Here is a 27,118-nt window from a genome sequence, read left to right as displayed (position 1 = left end):
GTCAACAAATTAAAATAGACTTTGTGATTGAGAACCCATACAAATTGTCAAATTTTATTTTCTGCAAAAAATTCAATCCCGATGGTGGAGGGACCTTGCCTTGGGAGTCTCATCCTCGAAGAGATATTGCAACTACACTTGTATTCCGACACACCTACGCAAGGTCCTTAGTGAGCGACACTGACGTGGGGATCCACGTGCAACCTTTGCCAAATGAAAGCTCATGTCCCATCACAATACAATTTGTTCGGTTCCCTCTTTTGATGGCGCTGTGCAAACTGACACAATTAACCTTGGCATTTTGAAGTGCAGCGACCTCTGCTGCTCACCGACACTGACCACAAGTGAGCCCATCGTCCACCAAGACCCAATGACCTCAACGATGCACGTTGCCTTTCTCCTCGGGAGCACGTCCGTACGTATGATGACTAGAACAGCAACCTAAGGAGTAGTGCAGCAAGTTTTCTGTTTCATGCCATATTCTTAATGACGCTGCACCAGTAATGGCATACCATACAAGAGGGCGCTGTTGCAATGTACATGGGAGCAGGGAGTAGAGGATGTACTGTAAAAACAGAAATTTCAGCGTGCATGAAACTTAAATAAATTTTGCGAAGAGCCAAGATTCGCAAACGTGTTTGCCCACACGATGCATGAAGAGCCCGTGGCACCTTGCGAAGGTTTCGTGTCGTGAAAAAGGCAGGCAGCCAATTCCAATTCGCGAAAAATTTCATGTCACAAATGTTTCTGGTGTTACAGTATCTTACCCTGGATTATGTCAGATTTGTTCTACCATTGCTCAATCATGACCTGCTTCCTAGCCTTTTTTGCCAACCCCTCCCCCCCCCCCAAAAAAAAAAAAAAAAAAAAATACTAAAGGGCAAATCTGTGAGCCTACTCATCAACAGGGTGAAGAATCTCTAGAATTTTATATCTGTTGAGCCTTGATCAACACAGTACTATAAACTTACTGATACTAAAAATAGTTTCCAAGAGCATCACATTCAATTCATCATCTCTTAAAGTCACATTCTATGCATCATGCATCATTTCTTCTACTTGAGTGCTAGCCTGTGTTTAACACTTTGGTTCTAACACCAGAACACAATTGTGACTGTGTGTAATGGTGTTCCCTGTTTATATTTGTACTTGGATGCTACACCAGGGAACACAGGAGATGCCTCTGTGTAAATCATTTTCCCTCTCGAGCTCTCCCGTCGAGGTGGGGCAACTGTAACATCACACGTTATAGTATTCTGCCTGCTTGACACACTAGATACACTGTACACCTTTACTCTTTCAATAAACAAAGCTAATGGCTTGTACACCTTGAAGATCAATTCTTTCATGCGGTGGAACCCTAGCCACGATTGACAGGGAGACAATTTAATAACAAGACAAATGGAAGGAGAGGTTTGGCGATTATGTTATGATACGGTTACAGTGCCAGCTGTTTTGTATTGTTTGAAATGGGGTTCTCCCTTCTGTAATCAATTTCATATCAAATGCAGCCTGTCCAACACGTTCTTATGCAACTTTAAGCTCTCTTCACAAAGTGTACAGTCAAATGAAAAATGGCAAGTAGGAATACCGCATGATTGAACATGGCAAGTAAACTGAGGTATCAAATATCTTGGGAGGCCTGTTCAATGTGAAATACTATATGAAAAAAGATGGACAAATTAAATGGTGACTAGTTCATTTTTTTTAAGTACATCTCTTATAATTTTTTGTTGTTGCATGAATACATAGTGGATAGATTATTTCAATATGATTTGTGGGACACTAATATAAGCGAATAAGTAGTAAATGCGTGACGATAGAGTGAGATGTTTGAAGGTGAAAATTGCAGAAAGACAAGTTTGCCACACAAGAGCAATTATTTCTTGGATGCAGTGTTTGAATACATATGAAGTTGATTAGTCCTATACACGTGACCACCACCAAAGCAATAGGGCATTTCTTTCCTGCGTTGCTGCTTGCAGCCCCGCCTATAACGCCGTGGGGCCAATGTAGATGGTGTGCTTCGTGTTTGGGCGTGGAAACTCCTGCTGCATGTGGGGGGCTGGGTGCTGGGGGGCAACTCTGGCAGTGACGGCGTTGCCCCCGCCGACGCCGCCACTAACCCCGGCCCCGCCAACGCTGACACTGGCGACGGCCCCCGGGGCGGGCCCGGGGCCCTGTCCCGGCGATGAGGTGGAGGATGAGGGGGCAGAGGAGGAGGAAGAGGAGGAGGAGGAGGAGGAAGATGAGGTGGATGATGGAGCAGATGATGGAGAGACGGAGGCGGAGGATTCCCTGCTCTCCAGGATGGTGGCGTGCTGCGCTGTTGGCTGCTGGATCACACTGCCCAATCAAGATAGGAGAGTAAATGGAGACGGGATGTGATGTTACGTGCAAACAATGCATGAAGGATTTGGTGATACAGCAGACTCCCGTTATAACAAAGTCCTCGAGACCGGCAATTTTCTTTTGTTATATTGAAATTTCGTTATAACCGAACAAATAAACAATAAAAACCATAGAGAGGATAATGATGCAGCCTGAAGTTTTATTCCGTTATAACTGGAATTTCGTTTTAACCGTGTCCGTTATAACGGGAGTGCACTGTATTGTCGATCAATGACACCTACTATGTGCTCTGACGTATCTCACTTACCATCAGCAAAAGATGTAAGTAAACCACTAATACCTACCCAACAGAAGTTTTGAATGCTGCATAGGCCATTTGGCAAAGCTTTTGACATTGCATGAGCTTTTCAACACATAATTATCTATCTTGACTAGTCAGTTGCACCGCCTCTGTAACTGTTACAATAACTTTTGCAAAGATAGTCTGCATAAACTTGGACCAAAAAAAAAAAAAAAAATGCTACAATGAGCTCTGACTGTGTTAACTGGAGTTTACAGTCCTGTATGATATTGCTCATTTGAAAAAGATATATATTCACACTGAAGTTATCATAAAGTCGACTAAATGGAGAACCTTCAATTTTCTTTGGGGTCTTTGATGAAGGACCCTACACAACATAACAACTTCTTTTGTGATGAAGTACCTTTTCACATGCTGCTATACATCAGATTTATTAAAAGAAATCACTTTCTTCAATTTACTTTCCCAATATCATGTGTCGAGCTCATTCAGGTTGAGAATAAGAGAAGTACAATATTGAGCTTACAAGCAAATTCAAAGTGCATTCTTCAGTGGCAAAATATATTGACACTTTGTCAAAATACAGCATCATCGTTTCAATCTTCATCTTCATTGTCCTTGGGCAACATCTAAATGATTATCTATTTAGTCTGACAATGAACAATTACCAAGAAGTTTGGTTTTTCTTTTTTTAAAGAGGAGAATGAACATTGTCATGGATGGTAAAAATGGAGATGGAGTTGATGACTGTATTTCAGATATATTGCTTGTTCTTCATGAAACGACGCAGAAGGTAAATCAAAGTCTTTGGGATTTTAAGTTGGATGGAGGGAAAAATTGGTACATTTGACATTCACAAAGAGGATAGAGAAAAAAGGTAAAGGGAGCATTTGAGGCTATTAAATAAATAAGGATTAATATATATTAATTTTATTCTTCTTCTTCTTTTTCATATGGGACTTATTCATGGGGAATCAACGGAAATCCCATCCGGTAGCCAAACAGATTCTTTAAATAAATAAGAGTTTTTATGGTTTTGTATCCACATATCTTCCCCCTCTTTCCTAATGGACAAGAGTAGTCTGTCGGAAATACTTTGAAGAGACACTTGGCACATGATAATCTTTCCATTTTCACTGTTACGGATTAGCCACGTAGGTTAAATCACATTACAAGTGAGTTAAATGAATGCATTACAGGAAGTGCTGTTAGGAACTTTCAACAATGCCTGTATTAACATACATAACTATTATTAAAAAAAAAAAAAAAAAACTTGCAGCATTTCTGAATGCCATGCACTGTGACTTTATAAGATATTAGTGTGGAATACCATTAAAGATAAAAACTCAGCCTGTCATGTTTTTGTCAGTTGCTAGACAAATTCTAATAAGACTAAATATTTCCATTACCGACAATGAATCATGATTTGATAAAGATAAAACCCAGCTTTTACACCTGTCTCAAAAATGAATATTTGAATGTATGTAATGAAGACTAGGGAAAAAAAAAGCACTTACACACCTTGGGTTTTTGAAGAGACTAAAAACAAAACTAAACAAAACAAAAGTCGAAAACACAGCACACAAAAGAAAGCCTTTCAAATGTTTGAAAAAAAAAAAAAAACAGCAACAGCAAACAAAATAATGACACACTAGCACACTCAGCAGAGTCCAGCTCAAACATGCTGCTTCTTGAACAGAATTCAACTTTCAATCTTAAAGGGGAAGTTTCCCCAAATATACATGCAGATTGTTTGAATGCAGCAATATTAGTGAAAAACCCCGGTGAAGTTTGAGGAGAATTGGACAATCCATTTAGCAATTGAAGTTTTAAAAGTTTCGGTGCCGCCATTGCTGTATGAGAGGACAACGGTTCGTGATGTCACTTCAGAAAAACAATATCAAAAAAGTGTACAGAGAATTTTGCAAAATTTCATTTTCCTCCCATAATGAAAGAGCAACCAACTTGAATACTTTCTTAAAGAAAGCATGGGGCAATAGTAAAAAATGAGCCAACGGAATGAGTACTTACAAAAAAATAAAAAAATTATGTGTAAATTCTCTTTAGGTTTCCTTATGTCGTTTTGCACTGATGGCATGAAATGCTGAAGTCTTCTCATCCAGCACCAAAGCTTTTGAATGGACTGGTCGATTTCCTCAAACTTCACTGATGCGTTCTACTAATATCGCTGCACTCACTAAATCCACATGAATATTTGGAGAATCTTCCCCTTTGAAGTCATGCAGGGCAAAAATTTCACTCAAGCAAAAAACTTTTTCATTTGGGCCTGCTTTCCTGCTTCAACATAAAGTAAAATGCCATCTGAAATTAATGAACAGCATCATTTCCATGCATCAAAATTTCTGGAAAGCATTAGATTTTTAAAAGATTAGATGTAGACGTAGGAATGAAATAAACTTCAGGCAGAATTGTCAAAGTAAGAGAGTTCTGTCTTTTTTTTTCTTTTTTTTTTAGCACAAGACATCAATACTAGCACTACACTATGTAATTTTTTATTCCTGCAAAGAGCATTGATTCTGCAAATTTCTTGAATATTAATCACTATGGAGGTAGCAATAGAAATTAATGAAGCCACAGCAAAAACAAACAAAACAAACACACAAAAATCTATGGAAAGAAAACGTGAAACAGACCTCCCAAGAATAACCTCTTTTAGTCTTCTTTTTTTTTCTTTTTTTTTTTAAAAGATCTAGGGGGGGGGAAAGGTGACACTCAATTTCTGAATGGGAGAGGGGGGAAAGAAATGATAACTAATGCACCAGTGTAGGAAGAAACGAAGGACACGGACTCCATGAATGCCAACAAGCTGATTTGCGTCTCTGGTAATGCTACCCTTTACCTTTCCCCCTGGGGCCCGGGGAGCATCGTGGTAAGCTTGTCGGTTTGACCGGGTCTCACCTGTGCGTGACCCCGGCCTGCACACTGGGTGGGTTTGTAATGAGGGTGTGGGCGGCCTCCTGGAGCCGCACTGAGCTGTGGATGGGCGAGTTGAGCCCCCCTCCGTCCCCGGAGCCGGACCCGCTCCCGCTGCCGGGGGTGGAAGACTCTGGCGTGCTCTCTCGGGAGTTTGAGTCATTGGGTTTGTTGAGGGCGGGGCGGGAGTGGGCAACCTGGCCGTGGCCCGAGGAAGCCTTGTCCCCAGCTCCCGGGGTAAAGAACACCACCCCTGCCGTCACCGGCTCCGAGTTGGCTATCTCGATTGATGGCGGGCGCTGCATCTTCACCGCCTGGGCTCTCCTGGCAACGGGCACCTCCACACCTACCACACCCTGTACATCCTCGGTGTCGGAGATGATGTGCTTGTCCGGCGGTATCCCCTCCTTTCCCCCCTCCCCGGTCCCCTGGATGACGTGTCCATTCACGATATCGCCCGATCCCAGGTTAGTACTGGAGCTGCTGCTGGAGTTGAGACTATTGCTATTCAGTCCTTTGCTCTCCTGCCCCAACATTTCCGTGCTGGATGCTCTGGAGTCGTACACCCGACTGGTGTTCTGGACGGTGGTGACCGCGCTCGACACTGCCGGCTCGCTGCGGCCGGCCTGCGAGGATGCGGTCAGTGGGACCGGCCTCCCGGTCTCCTCGGGCTCGGAGACTTCGGCCTGGGACTGCTCCGCACTGCCCGGCTGGGAATTGGAGACTCCAGAATCAGGAGTCATCTCTTTTTTCTCCTTCTCCTTCTCCTCCCTCTCCTCCTTGGCCTCCCGCTGCCTCTTGGTCTCCTCCTTGCACTCCTCCTTCACCCGGACCAGCAGCCTCCGCACCTCTCGGTTGCTAGGTGCCAGCTTCACAGCCTCCAGCAAATCTTGTAAAGCTGGCCCATATTGCCTTTCATGGTGGAAAACAAACAAACATTAGGAGTGTCACAAACAAATACTTCATTTAACAGAGGATACGAGTGTCAATAGAGTGCATGCTGTCACAAATGAATGGCATCAATGCTACACGAAAAAGTACACCAAAAGTATTAATGCACATAAATGAATCCCTAATAAAACTTGATATGTGATAGCAAGTGGTGCAATTCAGAATGGAAAACCTGGTGCATTTTGAGGGAAGTTGGCCCACTACATTTCAATAAACTGCTGGGCTCCACATCATCAAACTATAGCAATCAAAGTAATTGCCTTATCACAGAAATCCAACAGAATTCATAAGTTTGCATCACAAAACTTGAATGACATCATGGCTGGCAGTACGGCAGTGCAGCAGCAACCCACCTTATTGCTCTCTTTGCTCTGGCGCGAGCATAGTACGCCTCAAAACACTTTGGTTTGATCTCAAGAGCCTTACTGGAGTACTCGATAGCCGCAGTTATATCCTGTGGAGAAAAAAGAGACAAGTATATACAGTCTTTATGCAGCCACTGCAGAAGCAATAAAATGCAAATAAGCCAGCACAACCACATAACTGACAGCTTCACGTCCCATACTAAGACTTACTGGTAGCATTTATCTTCCCCAAGTTTTTAGAAACCGATAATCATGACACTAGTCATCAATAGAAGTAGAGATGCTGTAAAGGTATATCTTTAATCATTCTTTCTATTTTTTACAAGCAATAAATTGGGGAAAGGAGCTCAAGCAGTGCAAAAAACCTATAATTCTTTCTCTATAACTTATACAAATTAATCTTCTCAACATATACTAGGATTCAAAACATACTTGTGCTCATGCTAAGAATCTATGAGAAGAATATATCAAAAGTATATTAAAACCAATGCAATACCATGTACTGATTTTCTGTATGTACTTTGGATTTGAATACATCTAGTGTAATGTATATAATGTGTGTAAACTTTCAGCGAAAAAAAACCCAACCAAAATTTTTTTTTTTCCCCTGTAGCGTTTAGAGACATTTCATGTGATGAATTATTATTATCATTACTTACAGCTTAAGTACAAATTTGAATTTTGATTGAAAATATGAATAGTTGACTGGGATGTGGGTGTATTTTATGACATGAGGATTTAGGAAGCCAGAAAGCATTAAAGAAACATTTCTGAAACTTACAAAATAACAAAATAAGAATGAATATTCCATTTGTAAGTTACTTTTTGATACTTATTTGGGTGAGAAAAAATAATTGAAGAAAGTCATTATCAAGAGCATGCATCAAAATGAGGCTCAGAAAAATTAAGGGTGAAAGACTGTGTGTCCTTTTTGCAACTCAGAAAATTAAAAAGCTGGCATATTGTAAAGGTAGGTAATTCTGACCTTTCCTCAGAGTAATAAAACTGGAAACTTCTTAATGATGTCGGGGGGAACAAAAATACTATAAATTTCCAGTGAATCTATTTGGAATCTGAAAAAAAAAATTCCAACAGTAATTCCCAGTAAAAAAAGGGGAGTGCATTCATGAGTGATATGGTTTAGTTTTTCATTTTTTAAAAATTTTGTCAACAAAAAGTCTGAGGTGTATTACTGTAAAATTTCACACACGATGTGGGAGACATTATTCTTCAACCATGCAAAATTCTGTGAATTTTCAAAAGGGATATATATCAATGTTAAATAGCATGAATACAAATGTTTGATTCCTCTCAAATTTTGAATGCCTACCTCAAGCTTTCTCTTGCATCTGGAAATGTTGAGGAAGAGGTTGACCTTGAGCTCCTTGTACGTCCGGATGTCCTCCCCGAACCCCTCCGAGGGAAACTTCCTGAGGGCGCACTGGTACTTGTGGCATGCCTCTCGCCATTTCTCCTTCTACAGATATTATGGAAACACAAGTTGGGAAGTTTTTCTTGGTATATTTGGGGTTTGGTTTTCTTTTCTTTTTTCACATTTGCATATAGACGATGCCTATTTCTTTGTGATATCTAATGAAAAAACTGACTATTTGATACACTGAAAAGCTCACCTTACAAGAATAATGACGATTTCTTTTTATTTTGATTCCGCACTTATTGCAAAGTCACTAAATGCTCAAAATGACATCAAAGACATTTTGGAAATTCATTCGGCTTTCAACAACACAGCGCACCATGCACTCAGCAGGACATTATTCATTGTGCACGGTGTCTCTGGTTTTTTTTTTTTTTTTTTTTTTTTCACAAAATAGCTGTTCCAAACAAAATTTTCATATTATTCTTACAATCAACACTGAGCATATTTAACAATTTCCTTCGAGTCCACGTTCCATTCCAGTATGATCTTTGTCTTTGGACTGTTTTCAAAGTCTGTATTGTATAAGTGAATCTTGAACGTGTTCTGATGATAATCCATTAGGGTGCTGCAGGAATGATGGAAATGGGTATCCTTTCCCACCTTGTAGAGGGCATTGCCGTCATCCATGAGTTTCTTCAGGAGCAGGATGAGAATGTCGGGCTTGGATGTTGCCATAGCCCAAGATGCGGGACCTGGATGAATAGATGGATGGATAGATAGATAGGTTAGTACATCAGAGGAAGGATGGACAGATGGACAGATGGATGGATGAATGGATGAATGGATGAATGGATGAATGGATGAATGAATGGATGAACAAATCAGCACGTGTAAAAACATTCATCAATATACTGCGTCAAAATCAATCGGTAAAAGGCACGCAGATATCATTGACAAAGATAAGATCTACAACTGAAAATATTGCCTTAATAGTTGAAATAATACACAGGTCAAAGGAAACTTAATATATTGTGCTTGAATGGCCAAACACCTATAGGGGGCAACGAGACATTTTTATCGAGAACTATCGTTATTTCAGTCAAGTGACTCACCGAGTTTGGCACCCTTCTTCAGGAGGACGGAAACAACAGATGTATTACGGCAGCCGATGGCTCGGTCCAGCGGCCTCATGCCGCTGTTGTCCATGTGCTCGATGTTGGCCCCTTTTTCTACCAGCAGCTGCACCTGTGGTGTGGTAATCACCAATGTAAAGGGGTAAGTTTTATTCATTGATTATAAAGGTAGAACATTTTTTGCTGTGTGGAAATCTTTACAAATTTTGCATTCAACTAAATCCATCGAGCACATAATGAAACCATGAAAATATTTATGGGGACATATTATGCTATGAGTGGATCCTCTCTCCTCAATAAAATCACGAGTGAGTGACATTTACTGAAACGGGATCACTGTAAAATATGATAACGAAAGTTTCCTCTTTTGTACTAGCATTCTCTTTAATTGCATGTTGGTTCCAATCACACAACACAACCATGAGATCAATGGGAGTCCATAAAATTCGTCTGTCACATGCGTATGGCATCATGTCACAAAAAAAAAAAACTATGTTTGTTGGAACACTGGATGCTACAGGTTTCTTGTAAGCCAGCATTTAAAGATAGCATACCTCTCACACATGCCCTCAGAATTCCTACTGAAGTTTAATCTCATATTTGGCATTTGTGAAAACAGCACGAGCTTAGTTGAAGTCTACTCTGCAAACGGGTTTGGCAGAGTAGATTTACAGCTCTCAAATTTCTCCATAAAAAAAGCTATGCATTGGCGCATAATTTTGATGACACAAAGTATGATTTGCTCCTTCAAGTCCAGTTGCTTTTATTGCCTTGACGGTAAGTCTTCTGCACTGCTACAAAAGGAATACTGTAAAACATAATATATTCGCGGCATGAAATTTTTGTGAATTGCCACTGGCATTCAATGCATGTATTGTAGACAGGAACATTCCTGTGCATTTTAATTTTGAGAATATTGGTGCTTGCGAAATTCGCAAAATTAAAGTGCACATGAACATTCCTCGTTTTACAGTACACTTACCACTTGCGGATCTCCAAAGAATGCAGCCAGATCGAGTGGCGTCCTGCCATTTTTGTCGTCATGGTCGATGGCAGAGCCCCTTTCCAGCAGGGACTTGACGATGTTGATGTGCCCCTTTAAGCAAGCCCAGCAGAGTGCAGTCAACCCCTCCTTGTCAAAATTTTGCACCGAAGCACCTGAACAGGACATATTCAATGAGACATTCAGAAGGAGTTTTGTGCTCGTTATTCGTAATTGCAATCGTGCTTGTAATCGTGTTTCAAATCAGGCAAACTTGGTACGTGTAAAAATGTCCAACATCCAACATCAAATGTTACAATTTTGTGTCTCAGGCTATTCTACAAAGCTAGTTAAAAAAAAAAGAAGAGAAGAAACAATACCTTACAAATGATGAAATGACCAATAGATAGAGAAATAAACAATCCACTTTTCTTGCAAGATTGACCTGAAATGGGGTTGTGTGGTGCATGTGTGTGTGTGTGTGTGGGGGGGGGGGATTTATAGGCCTATGCCAACTGACCTTTGCTGAGGAGAACCTCCAAGACGGCGAGGTGACCTTCCCCTGCAGCCAGCATAAGAGGGGAGCGACCGTGACGGTCAGTCTCCTCCAGTGCGGCGTGGTTGAAGAGGAGGATGTCCACTATCTCCCAGCGGCCCTTGCGTACCGCACAGATCAGAGGGGTCATCTGCGACTGGTTGCTCTTCTGGACGGACGCACCGCGCTTCAGCAGCAGCTTGACCACCTCCGTGCGACCCTGGCTACAGGCCGCCGTCAAAGCTGGAGAAAACAAAGGAAGAGTGGTCAGTATCAAAAACAAAACCCACTCTAAATTACTTCTATTTATCTTGGGCTTCTCTTATAGGGATATTTCCACTATGCACACAAGTTTGGCACTGGTGAAATTCTCCACAACAATTACACAGAATATCTTAAAGGGTAGGTCTTATATTTAAAGGGAATCATCAAACAATTCAGAAGGGAACTAAAAATTAGCTGCAAGCTGGATGCAAAGCACCTACCAGGTAATAATTTTCATGTGTAACCAACAAGGTAATCATTTTCAAGTGTACAATCTAAAAAAAGAAAAGATTTGTTATATGTTGGATCTGCTTTAAATGAAGCTCATATGCACTGTCTCAAGAGGCTCTCCTGTATGCTCCTTGGGATGAAAACGTGAAGTTTTGTGATGACATCTTACCTGTATCACCATGAAGAGTGTCTGGATCGTTAACATTCAGGAGGTTTGTGGTGACAGACGTGGGATCACTCAGATCCAGGCAATAAGTGCAGATCTGAATGACAAAACAAATAAGTACTGCTTTCATGAATCTAGCACCACAGTTTCACACCAGACATGGGAAATATCTCACACACTATGATCATTAGTATGTGTGTGGGGGAGGGGAGAGAACTTAGATATTACAAACATACCTACACTAAATTACTCCAATAATAATTTTTGAATTAGCAGATAATTTGCACATGGTGGTACTACCTTTTTCAATGTGATATATGCAAAATCAAAGAGTTTACTTTATAAATTGCTCAATGCTACAGGCAGTGTCATAGCATCCTGTCACCTTTAACCTAACATAATGAGCCCTGTAATTCTGAGAACCATAAATCCCTCAACCATCAATTATGCCTTTATATTCACGTGTAACTATCTAGGCACTTTTTGTTTTTGTTTTTTTCCTCCATTTACCTTGCAGAAAATGTAAGTCAGACAGGTCCCATTTGGGTGTAACAATTTGACCATTCCACATTAACAACATCTTGATGTGATAATGGTTAACAAGACTGCATGATCCCTATTCATTGACTACTTGGTGCAGACTACATTTACGTACACTCACAGAAAAGGGGTCAACCTACCTCCTTGTGACCCGCGCCAGCTCCGGCCACCAGGGCCTGCTGGGCCACCGACTTGTGGGTCAGCTGCGTCCGGTCATCCTTGGTCCAGTCGCACTGCAGGAGGAAGCTCAGGACGGGAAGGTGACCGTGATCGGCCGCATGGACCATGGCACACCGTCCACTCTTATCAGTGTGAACGACCTATGGTGGTTTCAGAAAGTTCGAATGAAAATTATGTCAATCAAATGGAAATTCATCTGTCATAGTTCGCCTTTACATAAATACTCGACATCAGCTGGCACGCTTGCACTTTTTGTTTCTGTGAATAACTGAAGGAATACTCCCAAATCAAATACACTACAGAGTAACCTCATACTACTGAAGTCACCAGGACCACTGATTTTACTTTGTTTTTACAGGTATCATGTTGTAAATGTACTAGAACAAAAACTAGCTATGTACAGTGACAGAAAATCAGGACCACCAAATTCATCTCGTTAAAAGCAAGCTACTTATAATGGGGTTTCCCTATATTTGCTTTTCCCAGGGGTCAGAAGGAAAATGAAAGTACCTAATGAGATTGTATGTATGTATCTTCTGGTACACACACTGATAATACTGCTCTCAAGGAATATCATCTGCTTTGCCGTGGAATGAGCATCTTTCCAATTGACAATTTAAAGGGGGAATCCAATCTGAAAACAAGTTTGTGCAAATAGAAGCAGAAAAAAAAAGCGAAATAGGACAATGAAAGTTTGAGTAAATTCTCATGAAATATGAATAATTCATGTTTTTTTTGAAGTTGTGATCAATCACCCTTGCATGCAAAAAATATATCCCGTCATCAATAACGAAAGCAAGAGCAGTACCATAACTAGGATTTTTAGGGGGGTGGGTTCAAAATTAGAAAAAGTGGACCCTTTTAGTTCAAGTTTATGTTCAGTTCCATTATTTTACACATACCGAGCAATATCAAGCAAACAGGGGGGTTCCGCTGAACCCCATGACCACCCCCCCCCCCCCCCCCCCACAGTCACAGGTCTGCAAGAGAGATTTTATGGAATCCTATGCACTGGACAAATGGATGATGAGCTCACATGCTACATCCTCAGAGTTGCCAATCTGTGCTTGATTGAACACAACTTCAAAAACAAAAAAAAATCATAACATTCTTAGTTTTTATCAGAATTTGCTCAGATTATCACTGTCCTGTTCCTCCAATATCTTCTAATTTTTTTTTTTTTTTGCTTCTACTGACACAAACTAATTTGCAGGGTGGACTTTTCCTTTAATTATGTACCCCTACTCTGCAGCCATATCTGTGTGATGAGCCACAGGTGCCACTCATTCTGGCAGGGGTGACTGACCGACTGCCGCACATCTATTCCCATACCTTGGACTTCTTGATGAATAGCATCCGCACGATCTCCAGGTGTCCGCCAGCTGCGGCGTGGCAGAGGGCCGTCATTCCTCGGTCGCATTCGCCGTCCACGTTGGCCCCGAACTCCAGGAGCAGGGACACCATCTCCGTGTGCCCCTCCCTGGCCGAGACGCAGAGGATGGGGGCGCAATTCATCACGTCCGTCCTCTGGTTCGGCAAGGCTCCCGCGAGCAGCAGCAGTCGGCTGACCTGTAAGGCAAAGTACAAGATGGCATTTAATCTCAGTACTGCGGCAGTCTATGAATGACAAATTGTGAAAAATTTTCCAATGAGGTCAGTAGTCTTGGAAGTGCAAATATTGATGAAACTGCAATCAACACAAAACAAATGGTGACTGCAATATCTATAACATCAATTATGATAATCAGAATGATACATATCAACAGCAATAATCACTACATTGTATTACTAATGATGGAAAGCAATTATTATCATTATCACTGGCATCAAAGAGAAATCATAATCAGCAATATCAGCCTTTTCTGTCTTAGTAATCAATAAACATGGATTTGAAGAGTAGAATGTAACAGTAGCACAGGAATGTGCAAAAACTCTATAAAGCAAAATATACAAATGTCTCTTCCGGCATGCAAAGATGGCAATTTCACTGTTTTGGCATCACCTAATAATCGCATTTTCACTGATATCAAAGCAAAGGAAAGTTTAACAGAACTTCCTGTACTGCAATTCCAACTCACAACATTCTCTTGAGGAGAGGAGAGGGGAAGAGGAGAGGGAACTGAAATTATTCATACCTTGATGTTTGGGAAGAAGAGGTTTCTCCTCATCACAAGGCTGGCTGAGAGGTCCTCTGCATTGAGTTTCATCCAGATAGCCTGGAGCTCCCTGGCCGTGAAGTGGCCCACGGGCAGGTGGCGTCCAACCGTTTTGTAGATGTGGGCCTTCAGGATGTGGTGGCCCAGCTCAAACGACTGGTCCCGCCCCAGCCGTCGCCCCCGGCGACTCAGCCAGAATGCCATGGATGCGTGCCCCGCCCTGGAAGTGGATGGCAGGTTTGATAAAAGAAATGATATAAAGTTTAAAAGGAATAGAGAAAGTCTATGTTCGGGCTTGTGATACATACTTTTAGATGTGCAAGTCATTCACGGTATGCATTACTTTTTGCATCTCATTTTTAAAACTAGATATATCGCTACGGCGACTGATATGCCTCCGCCATAATGCATGGTTCTCCTAATAGGTCTATAGTACAATGTCTTGACAATGTGTGATGACAGTTTCACACAATTGGCAAAATATTAAAATGACAGGTTTGACACAAATGTGCTGAATGTTCACTTTCCTAGAACTAGGTTCAATTGGATGCAGGTATTTGGGGAACTGATATTTTTACTTGACTTTTGACCCTTTATAAGTTTATGCATTGAGTAATTTTCAAGGTATTGAGAAAAAGTATAATTTCAGTATCAAATGGGAAAATAGCATTATCTAAACCTGGCCTTTGACCTTTGACCTCACAGTTCCAAAGAGAATCACTGTTAGGTTGAACATGCATAAATGTGTAAGTTTCATGATGATACCTTGAGTTACTTTTGAGATATGGAGGAAAAAGTGCAATTCAACACTTTCACTTGACCTTTGACCTTTTGACCTTTGACCTTTTGGCAAGAAACTTCCCACAAAATATATATTGGGTAATACATGTATACATCAAGTTTTTAAAAAAAAAACCTTCAGGCATTGCATAAATATAAGGAAAGTAGTGATATTTTGAGGAGTTGACCTTGACCTTTGACCCCCCCTGACCTTTGAACCATGACCCCAACTTCCCTAGATAATCACTGCCTATTGGAACAAGCATATATACGAAGTTCCATGAAGATACCTTGAACCATTTGCGAGATATGGAGAAAAACATGAATTTTCAACCTTTTTTTTCACAAAATAACCTGTGACATTTGACCTTTGACCCCATGACCCTAAAATCCAAATAAAGTATTATCCCCCCAGGATATACCCTCATACCAAGTTTGATGTAAAACCACTACACGGTTTTTGAGATATCGACAAAAACAAAACGGGACGGACGGATGTACGGACGGACGGACGACCCGAAAACATAATGTCCATTTTTGAAGATTTTGAAGTACGGTCTCTGTCATAAAGTACAAAATAATACCTCTTAAATGATATATTGGTCACTACATATAAAGGTACATTTTTGAAGTTATGGTCAAAAGAAGTGAAATTTTTCTTATTATTCTCTTTCTTTTTCTTGACCTTTAATCGCAAATATCTCCATTTGGCAAATATGGACTTATCGGTTTTTGCGAACAAACTCTTCAAATGCTTTGGTGTGTGAAAGTCTGAATGAATAAAGCAATGCTTGACCAATCATCATGCTGAAACATGAGCTTTAGAAAACAATGTCATTCTGGTTGACTACCATATCTTCCAGTCTCTTAATTGGGTCTTGGAGCAGCAGCTATTGAGTATATGTTCATACAAACACAAATACCTATTCAAACATGCATCTTCAGAACAATGATATCATTAACAGCTCCATTTTTGTTATCATTTTTAGAAAACATGCAGGCAAAACCTTCTAAATTGAAGAGCTCACAATTGGAATGGGGTTTAGGAAAGACAAAATGGGAAGGAAGGGAGTTAAGGGTTCACACCATAGTGCATAAGAACTGTTTTTACATTGAAGAGGGCACTTTTCTTTTCTCTCTAGACAGTGGTTTGGGTTATATGACACAGGATGATGTGGACACAGAAAAGGAAGGCACAAAAGCACAGGATTCCAAAACAGCTTGTAAGGTAGGAAAGCAAAACACACAAGATGTACAAACAGACAAGTCAACAAAGATACTTAACACAATAAAAGAACTAAACAATGGTATTAGCTTCTTGCTCATTGCAGACGATTGCTGTTTTGTGAGAAAGTAGTCAAGTTGCTCTCCCTTCAAATGCAACTGTTACAGCTAAGACATAGTTCTCCTATGCCAGCAGAACTGCTGATTATTGCTCTAAAATGTACACCTTATGTATACAAAATGTTTGAAATAAAGGGCTCTTCTGGAATAAAAGTTGTGTACTACGATCGAGATTATTCCACACTTTTGATCTCAAAACACTCCAAAACAGCTCATCATCCTGGCAAATCGCGTCAGCCACGTAAGCTTCTTGGTAGACCCTTTCGAAGTATTGGAAGTAAATTCCAAGTGATGGAAGATGAATTTTGAGCCCTTCCAAGAACTATGTCTGGCTTTAAATACCGAGGCACTACACACAAGAAGCAAATACAGGCCTGTACACCCCTTTTCTGGTAATCTGCATGTGTATTCCAAAAGTCTATAATATGACCTGCACGCCTTTTCATGACATTATTTCTACCATCTTTACTGGGTGTGTAGTACCTAAAATCCTTGTTATTGATATGCATTTGCACATTCATGTACCTTGCCATCTTTGTCTTGTGGCTGAAAGATTACAAGTAAGTATCACCCACAATGATTTAATGATAGTGATGATAATGATGGTGATATTGGTTAGGCATGGTACAGTAGTTAAAGGTATCATCTGAAGCTAAGAACAAACCGAGGGAGGTTCTAATACTGAGACGGGCGGGGAAAACTACCTTTCTATAAACAGGGTAACTGTATCTCACATCACATCCGGGCAATGCGAACGCATTGAGAGTAGGCTGATGGAATACACTAACCTGTTGTCACACAGAAAGGTGGGGGAATCCCCTCCTTCAATGTTACCCGATTCTTGCCTAGATGGGGGCGGAGTTGGGGGGGGGGGTGGAATGGGCGTGATAATCCAAGGGAAGAATCCAAGAGAGAAAGAGTGAGAGATGGGCCAGACAGCAGAAGGAAGATGGACAGAAGGAAGGTACAAAGGGGTAATGATAAAAGAGGCAAATGAAATGAAAATACAAGAATATTGAAAGTCACAGACATTAGAAGAAAAAAAATCAACATTTACTGCTGGTGAAGATATGGAAAGGTGCAATATATGAGATAAAAGTGAAACACACCAAAGGTAGAGAAAAAAAGGGCTGCATGAAACAGGCACAGTTCTGGAGAATGTAGAGATGCGCAAGCGCAAATATTGTTTTGGGCAAACAGTACGGAGGCAATGACGCATTGATGATGATGATGTTGTTATGCGAGGAGTAAAAGCAGCACATGAGAATACTAAGGATACCGCAAAAAATTTTGCTCAAAATTTGTAAGGCATTGGCAGACAGAAAAAGAAGCACTTGTGAATGGCATAATATTCTCAACGGAGAAGTTACAACTGCAGCAAAAGATGGGAAGAAATGAATAGACGATAAAGAAATATAACACATATTTTGCTCTGAATATTTGCAAGTATCTCACTCATGGCAATTCCTACCAGATCACAACAGCAAGAGTGCAAGGAACCTAGTGCAGTGGAGGTGTATCTCATACCAGCAGTGCAATACTGATGCAGTTATGTGAACACACAAAGTAGAGATAGAGAGACTGTTCCTGAATGAGTGTGTTACCTTGTCATCCAAACTTCTTGTGACTGGCAAATAAAAATGGGGGTGGAACTCATTCTCAAGATGCATGCTAGGGCACCATGAATGGAATCTCAAAGTTGACTCTTTTGTCCACAAGCCAGAGCAATGCTGATTGAAAGCAAGTCATCAGCTATTCTCCATTCCAACATTATGTGGGAAAAGAAAATCTGTCCACTTACCGGTGGTCGCAGAGGAACTTGGGGTTGTCTCCGTCGTCCCGGCGAATGAGCCACTCCCTGAACGATGGGTGGTAGAACATTCGGCAGTTGTCGCGGCGCAGACACAGGAACTCCGAAATCAGCTTGAGACGCTGCTGGAATTCGCTCCACGGCATGAAGTCTTTGGTCAAACTTGCATTGGCAGACTACCAAGCAACAAAAGAACGAGGAATGAGATGTTAACCCCTCAGTGGATCTAATGCACACTTTTCTTCTCTCCGCCAATTGTGCACGAAATCCTTCCGAGCACACGAGTGACTAAATTGACAAAATCATGAGGATGTTACGCACACTTTCAAGAGTGGACAAGAACAAGAAGTCATGGCACACTAATCATTTCAAGACGCAAAATGTTAGCTGATTTTTGTGACGGCAGTCTTACATGCCATGAAAATTCTATTAATTTGTAACTTTGTGAGTAGTTGTGACGTATGAAATGTGTTTGAGACGGTTTGCTTATTTGCTTGTACAGTCTGTATCTCTCACCTGAAAGAGAAGTTCATCTCCCAGGGGGTAGAGAGAGGCCAGACCCACATTGAGGATGGGCGTGACCCGGTCAAAGGCCCGCATCGTCGGGAACTTGAGATTGCACTGGAGGAGAAAGATCTCTGAGAGGTTGATGGGCAGCACCTTGAAGCTGGGACTCTTCATCACCAGGTAGCCCTGCTCGATGAGGTCAAGGGTCAACTTCAGGTAGAGGAAGCAGCCTCGGCTGAGCGACTGGAGGTGGCTGCGGAACTTGGCGATCATGGACTGCTCCACCTTCCCGTTCAGGGAGACATTAGTCCTGAGCGTGTTGCTCAACTGGAGTCTGTGGTTGATGTACAACTCGGAATCCTTCTGGATGAACTCGGAGTTGGAGACCTTGTCGAGCGAGATGCGCTGGATGGGCAACATCTTGGTCAGCTCGGCAAACGAGCTGCGCACAGTGAGGATGAGCTTGAGCCACTGCGGGAAGCGGGTCATGTGGCGCGCCAGGAACGAGGCGATGGTGTCGCCGTAGTCCGACTTGTGGAACTCTGCGTCGCTGAGGCCATCGACCAGGATCAGGCAGTTGTCCATCGGAATCTTTCCCTGAGCTTTGAGTATGTTGAGCGGCTCCAGGATGCCCTTGGTGAAAGCGTCGCCAGGGTTCTGGGTGCACTCCCGCAGCGTGAGGTGCGTCTGGACCTGGGGCTCGCTCAGCAGCATCTCCCTGTAGACATTGAGGCTCTGCGAGAGCTGGGCTGCTAGGTTGTGGATGAACTCCGGTACCAGACATGTGATGCTGTTATCAGCCTGAAGTTGGCAAAGAAGGACAGGTGAGTGACTGCAAGGACAGCTTCCATTTTCAGAAACTCAGATAAACTATAATTTTATAATATGCCATTATGCTACATTTCATTCTCATAATAACATTTTAAAATTTCAATTGATAGTAAGAATGGTGTATCCTTGTTGGTCACTGCTATTCTCTATCAAAATCTATCGCCCTTCAGATAATTCGCTCTCATCATTATCATGATCACCTTCATCAAAATCACCTTTATCACCATTACCATTACTATTATCACTATTAACAGCACCACCATCACCATAGCTATCCCTACCTTGATGGTCGCCACTGAAAGCTATTCATGAATTAACGTACCTGACACACGTGGAATGCCACAACCTGGGAGGCCAGCGACATGAGAGCCTGCTCTGACTGCTGTCTGGCACGGGTCATCGTCGCGCTGCTGTTGTACATGTTGTTCTGGTTGGTGGGCGCCGACTGATCTGTGTTCACTGAGGTGAGAACAGTCAACTGGAATTATAATCTTATATTATCTAGGTTTCATTCAACAGAGAATCATTACATGCAGAAAGAGATAAGTAACATCTAATGCTTGTGGTATACAGTAGAATCAATACTTTTGGGTTTTTTTTTTTTTTTGGTTACATGCTATAAACTTTAATGACCACTAAACTATGCATAAGGTACCCTGGTTCATAAAGTAACTCACTGTACTTCCATATTGCATGGTATAATGTAGAGTGGTTTTACATACAGTACACCACATACACAAGAAGAAGAAATGTTTTGGCTGGTTGACGAAAGACAAAACTCATCTCACCACTCGCAGGGGCGTGGATGTTACTGTTGATGAGGAGGCTACCGAGAGTACTGAGCGAAACCATCTTGGCGACGATGGATGTCTTGCCCGTCCCAACGTCTCCCAGGATCCCCACCCCCTTCAGCTTGGCCGCCAGGGTGGGGTCTTTGCTGAGGCAGCGCTCCAGCTCGGGAAAGAGCCACTCCCTACCCACGAACAGCGTCTTCTGGTTGAAGCCCGGGATCTCGAAGGTCATGGGTCGTAGCAGCAGGTGAGTTGGTTTCAGGGCTTGCATGCGAGCTGCATTAAAAAACACATGTGGCAGGCAACATGGAGCAATAGAACGATGTACTATTAACAGAATGCTACAGTATGCATGTACATGTAAACATTAAAAGAAGCCAAACATATTAGCTCCTGAAAAATTGATAACTTTGCCTCTATGCTTGTTCCACAAAAAACAATACTTGCTTGCATACTGGATTCCAAGCATTGAAACCCTGTGGTACGAAGAGGTGAATTAAGTCATTCAATACCAGGCTTTTGAGAAAAATAATGTAACACTGATACATTTGAATTTCTTAGTAACATAGCCTATTTGGGGCATGTTTTTTCAGTGGAAATGTTTTTCACAAAATATATTCTTAACTGAAATGGAACTGTCACATAAAAATGACTTTATAGCCATACTATTTCTCTTTTCTGCAGAAAATTTGGCCATCTCAAAATCAAGCTTGACTCACATGTGAGAACAACAGCATACCTAACTTTCTTCACACATTTTTTTTAAAAACCAAAGTAACTGAATGACAAAGTTGCTGGGAGCTACAGCATTGAATTTGAATTACAAAAGTATCAACTGGCAGATACGTTGCCTTTACAGCTTTCTTACTTATCTGACATGATTCAGATATCGAAAATAATCCTCTTCCAGGGCAAACTAAAACAGCTGCAAAGGATAGGTATAGGATGCACACAGGGAACAAAAATGAACCAAATTCTTGGCATAGAATAAAAACCAGCATGAATGTGAAATCAATATGCTTTGAAATGGTTGCACCCAATTGCCAGCTCAGAGGATTCCCAAAATCCCAAAAGCATCACACCGTTGTACTGAAAGGAAGGGAAATGTGAGAATGCACACAAATGCAAATGCAGATAATATACACCACTTTTTGGCATATGAGGATACATAGTCCTTTTGATGGAATAAGGGGTCATTTTAGGGGCAATTTTCGGCTAATTTCCCATTAAACCTACAGTATGTGCAGTCTTGTGTAGACTTTAGAATACCTTTGAAGTCAGGACTGAGTTTATTGCCATTTTCCTTGTCTCTGAGCGACCTTCGAGTGAAGGTTCGTCGACCCTGCAGCAGAGACATGTCATCGGTTGCCTCTGGGCTGGAAGCAGAGGTTGCTACGGAAACAAAGAAATTGTGCACAGCACACAGCAAATCATAGCAAAGATTGCAAAATGTGATCGCAGTAAAAGGAAACCTCAAAAAAAAAAAATAATAATAATGAAGAAAATAAAGCAAGGAACCGAGAAACAAGTCTGCCCAACAGGTGGTGTCATTTTCTACAAGGATCGTTTCGGTATCAAAACTGTGGGAGAAGTTACCCAGTACCCATCTTGACATTTGCATGGAGTCAATGGTTAAGTGTTCCCCTTAAATTGAGGTAATTCGGACTTGCTGTGCACTTTCTGGAGGAGTTCAGTCTTATGCATCATGCAATGGAAAGTTTCGTTAGAAGCCAAGGAACTGAAAGGCCAGAGTGTAATACACGGACGCATTTGAAGAGAGAAATATACAAGCCAAATGAAGCAAGGGCGCACATGACAAAATGAAACTGAGTTGCCCCCACTGGTGAACCAAAAAATTATGCATAGCACACACACACACACACACCAAAAAAAAAAAAAAGATAAAGAAAGATCTTTGCACAGATAGACAGAAGAAACTGAGACCTGAAGCATACATCAAAACACTCCCCATCACAGGGGCATAAGATAAACCTCAGCAGCACGAGCGATGTGACAACATCAAATAGGCTGGAAAATTGCTGAATGTATTATGTCACTATTGTCATCACTTTGAACTAACCTCACAAATCTGAGATGAGAATGAAGTACTTACTGACATGTGAAAGCCCAAACACTGATATAATTGCTTTTAACTGGAATAAAACGGGACAGTCGTATATGTGACCTTGCATCACAAAACCAACAAATTGTCGCTTGACGAAATTTTTCAGTTCGTGTCAAAGTCATTGATAAACATTCTATCCACAATTTGTCAAGTATCAATGTTGCTGCTGATTGTTTGTAATGTTTCTGTGTGGTTTTCATGCATGCTTTCATGAATATACCTCATGTAGAGGAGAAAAGGGAAAAAAGGCAACTTGAGACAGAGAAATTATGGACTTACAAAATCGGTAAAAAAAAAAAGTTCTCATACTTACTTGTATGTTTCCAAACTTTGAATTTAGAGAGAAAAATAAAAATGCTGTCATAAAATACCCCAAAACCCTAATCAGTTGAGTTGATCCTAAATGCAATATTTTCAGGCTCACTGGAAAACCAACCTATTGTAAGATTTTCTTTCAACGAAGAGTCACATATGAAGAATAAATAAACAGCACATTAATCTTACGTGGCATGGGTAGAGAGAGCAGCAAATTTCAACATCAAGCCATGATCAAGAGAATATGGGATGATTGTTGACCATGTTCCAAGTATGGCAATGATGTATCAGTAACGCAGGGCTGTACGCTGACCATTTTTTCCCACTGGCTCGACCTGTCTGTCAGACCTGTGGGTACCCAGTTTTTCCATTATTTACTGGTCTGTTCCTGAAAAAGTTGCTGGTCTGACAGTGATTTTTACTGGACTAGTACCAGTGTGCAGCCTTGAGTCACAACAAAAATATGTAATATGAAAAAAAAAAAAACATTGATTTCATGCACATGTGGAATGGTGGCTACTGCTCTTGACCATGTGCAATTGATTCTTTGCCTTGATCTTGAAGGTGGATAAAATGTGACAATTCAAAATGTAATCTCAGTGATGTGAAAAAGAAGGAGAAGACTTACTCGATGCTGAGCGAAGCCTTGCCTGGGAGGCCAAAGTGCCCCGCCCACTGAGGGACACCTCCTGGTTGGTGAAGACCGTGGTGCCCTCTGACCCCACGTCCTGCTTCTCTCCGGCATCCATGACCTGCGACCTCTGATCCTGCTGGGCGGGGATGACGACGTGATTGGGCTGTCTGGACTGGGCGGCCGAGGGCAGCTGACCGTTGGGCATGGGTAGTGACTGTTGGCTGGTCAGGCTGGCCTGCTGCTGGACAGCTGACTGCTTGGACAGGGCAGGGCGCTGAGTGGACTTTGGCGCTTTGGTCTCACTGGCACTCTGCTGAGCTCGCTGGCTGCTGAGGTCAGTCTTTGGTGCATGACCTAGTCTAAATTGCTTGCCTATCATATAGTAAATGTGCATAAAGTAAAGAACAAAACAAAACAATATAAATACAAAAACACACACAAACACACACACACACACAAAAGCAAGAACACAATCACTTACTTGACAAAATTCTGGTACATGGAAAATTCTTCTATATTCCACAAGCACACTGTCATAAAATTAGCACGAATACCTTTACACCATATTAATTTTGGCAGACGGAAACATTACTGATATCTATTTCAGCCACAATGTAAGTGAAAATCTGTTCACCTCTAACAACAGTCCTATGATTATGAAGACTCTAGGTGGTACGAAAGAGTGGAATGCTTGAAGCGTGCCACCTGAATTACAGAGCTTCTCCTACCTGTTCATCCTGTTTGGGAACTGCTCTATAATCACATAATGGTTAATATCCACATTGATCTGATCTACGATTGACTAGTCCTTATTTCCAAAAGCAAAAATTTAACAGCTAAAACTACAGCTATCATCCCACGAGCCAAACGATCTAATGCCACAGAGATAAATAATGATTTCTTGAATATGAAATAACAAGTGGGCAAAATGAGACAGCACCTTCTATGTTGGCCATCACATCCCGTGGACTGGTTGGAGTGGGAGGGGCCTGCATGGATGACATATCAAAACCTTCCATTGAAGAGACACTAGTGATGGAGTGATCATCCAGGGAAGAGACTGTACTGTTGAATGAAATGTTACTGGTGTCGTTGGCTGACGAATCCAGGGAGGCGCCACGCTGGTGACCTGCGCCAGGAATTTTTCGGGGATGCGCCATCTTTGGCTTGATCATGTCGACACTCTGCTGCCGGAGGTGGCCGCCAGCGCCGACGCCAGCAACTGACCCGCCTTGATCCTGGACGCCCATCTGAGGCTTCTGTCCAGCTGGAGCACCATTTGTATTGTTGCTGGCACCGGAATCGGCCTTGACGCCACCATCCAGCAGCTGCTGCAGTCTATTCTCGAGACTAGGTCCCCCTTCATTTCCGGGGCTTTGATAGCTGGCCGGGCGTCCCTGGGAGGTCTGCTTGGGCGCTTGACCCCGCTGATTCTGCTTGCTCCGGGACTCCAGCGTATTGGCACGCACACCGGCAACAAGACCAGTTCTATTGTGATTTGTAGTGTTTGCATAGGTTGTGACAGGCTGCTGCTCATTGGTCCTTTGAGCAGGGTTCTCTGATGGCAGCTTGCCCAATCTATCTTGCCCACCTGGCAATGGTGGAGACTCCATCTGCTGGACGTGGTCCCTGTGTGGCTGCTGCTCAGCTGCCTTACCCTGCCGCGAAGCAGCCGTAGGTATGGACTGCACGGTGGCAAACCGTTGGTCGGTCACCATCTGCACCTTCCCCTGCACCACACCGTTACCGTGGGCTTGGTGAAGGTGGTGTGGCTGGTGAGGTTGCTGGTGCGGTTGCTGATGAGGTTGCTGGTGAGGCAGGGGATGCTGTTGGTGGTGTTGCTGCTGAATAAACCTCTGCTGCTGCTGCCATATGTTCTGCTGCTGTTGCTGCTGCTGCATCTGGTGCATTTGGTGCTGGTACTGCAACTGCTGCATTTGCTGTTTCTGCTGCAGGTACATTTGCTGCTGGGACATTTGCAACTTCTGCTGGTACATCTGCTGCTGTTGCAGGTGCATCTGGTGCACTTGCTGGGCCTGTTTTTGGTTTCTATGTGGTACTTGTTGCATTGGCACCTGTGGTGCTCCCTGAGGTGGTATAGAAGTCACTGGTTGCACATGTCGCCCACTGCTGCCAACATTCCCATCACTTATCCCCGCTCCTGAACCCCTTCTGTCCGATCCCCTTCCGCTACCCCTCCCTGGCTGGTGAAATCCACCACTCTGCGCGTTCTTGCCGCGCCCACTCCCCTTTCTGCTGTGGTTGTACCCACTGGGGGGATTCCCTCCTCGCCCGCTCCCTCTTCCAGTTTGACTGAAACCCTGTTGAGGATGCTGCTGGTTGTAGCTGACCTGGTTGTCGCTGGGATGGCGGGGGACCTTCGACAGAGGCTCCCCGTCTCCCTCGTGAGTCCTACCAGGGTGTCCTTGCATCACACCTGGACCCTGTGCAGATCTCTGATGCTGAACTATCCCCGGCATCATCCCCTTTCCTTGTGCCATCCGCACTTTCTGGAGCTCACTGGCCGGTGTCACCCCCGCCCTGAGAGATGGATTGATGTTCTCCTGGTTGGGGTCTGGATGAATTGGCCTTGACTGGGGTTGTCTGGGAGGAGGAAGCTCAGGCGGCTCGGGGCCAATGGTTGGCGGTGGAGGTCCAGACGGAAGGCAAGGCGGGGCACTTCGAGGGCCCTGGCTGAATAGGAAACCGAGTCTATTGATAAGGGCCTCCGCTGCTTCTGCTGGTGCTGGGGGTGGTGTATTGTTGTCATCTGAGTATTGAAAAGAATACGAAAAATGTAAAGATGATGTCATAGTCTCAATAGCACATCATAAAAGCTGATTTATCACTGATGTTATAATCACAGTCATATAAATCTGGTCTTTTTTCCAATATTTTACAATCAATCACTTGGCAGTGAAGACTGTACAAAACAGCTCAACAAATCACTTTCCTTTGCATTTCTATGCATTTCTTAAAATCTTTTCTTTGTTGCTACATTTCTTAATATTACAGAAAACACCACGATGGGGAACCATCACACTTCTTGACAATGCTACACATGTAATGAGAATGTGAATGTACACAAATCCATGGGGGGGGGGGGGGCTATGATAACAGTTACTCATCATAATTCTGCAGAATGGCGACCACAAAAAATAGATAAATTGAACATGCATGAATTACTTATATTGAGGCACTTGCTTAACATATGCCAAACAAATGGCACGGATTTACCTTGGACACATGCATGCAGCTACTGAGTATACTAGTTCTGAGTATATACTGCAGCATGCCTTCCTGACTTACTTAATCCATAAAATGTTCAATTCATTCACACTCAGATTTCTGATGGAGAAACAAGTGTATTTTAACAATGCACTCACATAGATAACAGAACAACAGAATGACAAATGTACATACACAATTGTACGCACGGTAATCAGGGTGGTAATCTGACAATTTGTCAAGCATCTATGACTTCAGCACCCAACTTCAGGCATATCTTCACAA

At 42.4% G+C, this 27,118-nt stretch overlaps 1 protein-coding gene across 1 annotated transcript in view; it reads right to left on the bottom strand.

Annotated features, from left to right (window-relative positions):
• Positions 1 to 911: 911 nt before the first annotated feature.
• LOC140238200 (uncharacterized) overlaps positions 912 to 27,118 on the bottom strand; it is an 85,270-nt gene continuing 59,063 nt past the window's right edge. The window contains exons 8-28 of the mRNA XM_072318137.1: positions 25,734 to 26,375; positions 25,353 to 25,641; positions 24,546 to 25,093; positions 23,600 to 23,977; positions 21,801 to 21,923; positions 20,529 to 20,807; positions 20,063 to 20,199; positions 18,919 to 19,710; positions 18,394 to 18,578; positions 14,448 to 14,688; positions 13,645 to 13,881; positions 12,273 to 12,452; positions 11,596 to 11,689; positions 10,917 to 11,174; positions 10,397 to 10,572; positions 9,394 to 9,526; positions 8,942 to 9,033; positions 8,234 to 8,380; positions 6,892 to 6,992; positions 5,573 to 6,499; positions 912 to 2,346 (exon numbers count right to left, since the gene is read on the bottom strand). Coding sequence (XP_072174238.1) covers positions 1,992 to 2,346; positions 5,573 to 6,499; positions 6,892 to 6,992; positions 8,234 to 8,380; positions 8,942 to 9,033; positions 9,394 to 9,526; positions 10,397 to 10,572; positions 10,917 to 11,174; positions 11,596 to 11,689; positions 12,273 to 12,452; positions 13,645 to 13,881; positions 14,448 to 14,688; positions 18,394 to 18,578; positions 18,919 to 19,710; positions 20,063 to 20,199; positions 20,529 to 20,807; positions 21,801 to 21,923; positions 23,600 to 23,977; positions 24,546 to 25,093; positions 25,353 to 25,641; positions 25,734 to 26,375 — 6,314 coding nt within the window. The 3' untranslated portion in view covers positions 912 to 1,991. The remainder of the gene's footprint in view (positions 2,347 to 5,572; positions 6,500 to 6,891; positions 6,993 to 8,233; positions 8,381 to 8,941; positions 9,034 to 9,393; positions 9,527 to 10,396; positions 10,573 to 10,916; positions 11,175 to 11,595; positions 11,690 to 12,272; positions 12,453 to 13,644; positions 13,882 to 14,447; positions 14,689 to 18,393; positions 18,579 to 18,918; positions 19,711 to 20,062; positions 20,200 to 20,528; positions 20,808 to 21,800; positions 21,924 to 23,599; positions 23,978 to 24,545; positions 25,094 to 25,352; positions 25,642 to 25,733; positions 26,376 to 27,118) is intronic.

Source organism: Diadema setosum, chromosome 14, assembly GCF_964275005.1.
Source record: "Diadema setosum chromosome 14, eeDiaSeto1, whole genome shotgun sequence".
Lineage (NCBI taxonomy): Eukaryota > Metazoa > Echinodermata > Echinoidea > Diadematoida > Diadematidae > Diadema > Diadema setosum.
The sequence above is the reverse complement of the archived record's forward strand: the minus strand, read 5'-3'. Positions and strand labels throughout refer to the sequence as shown.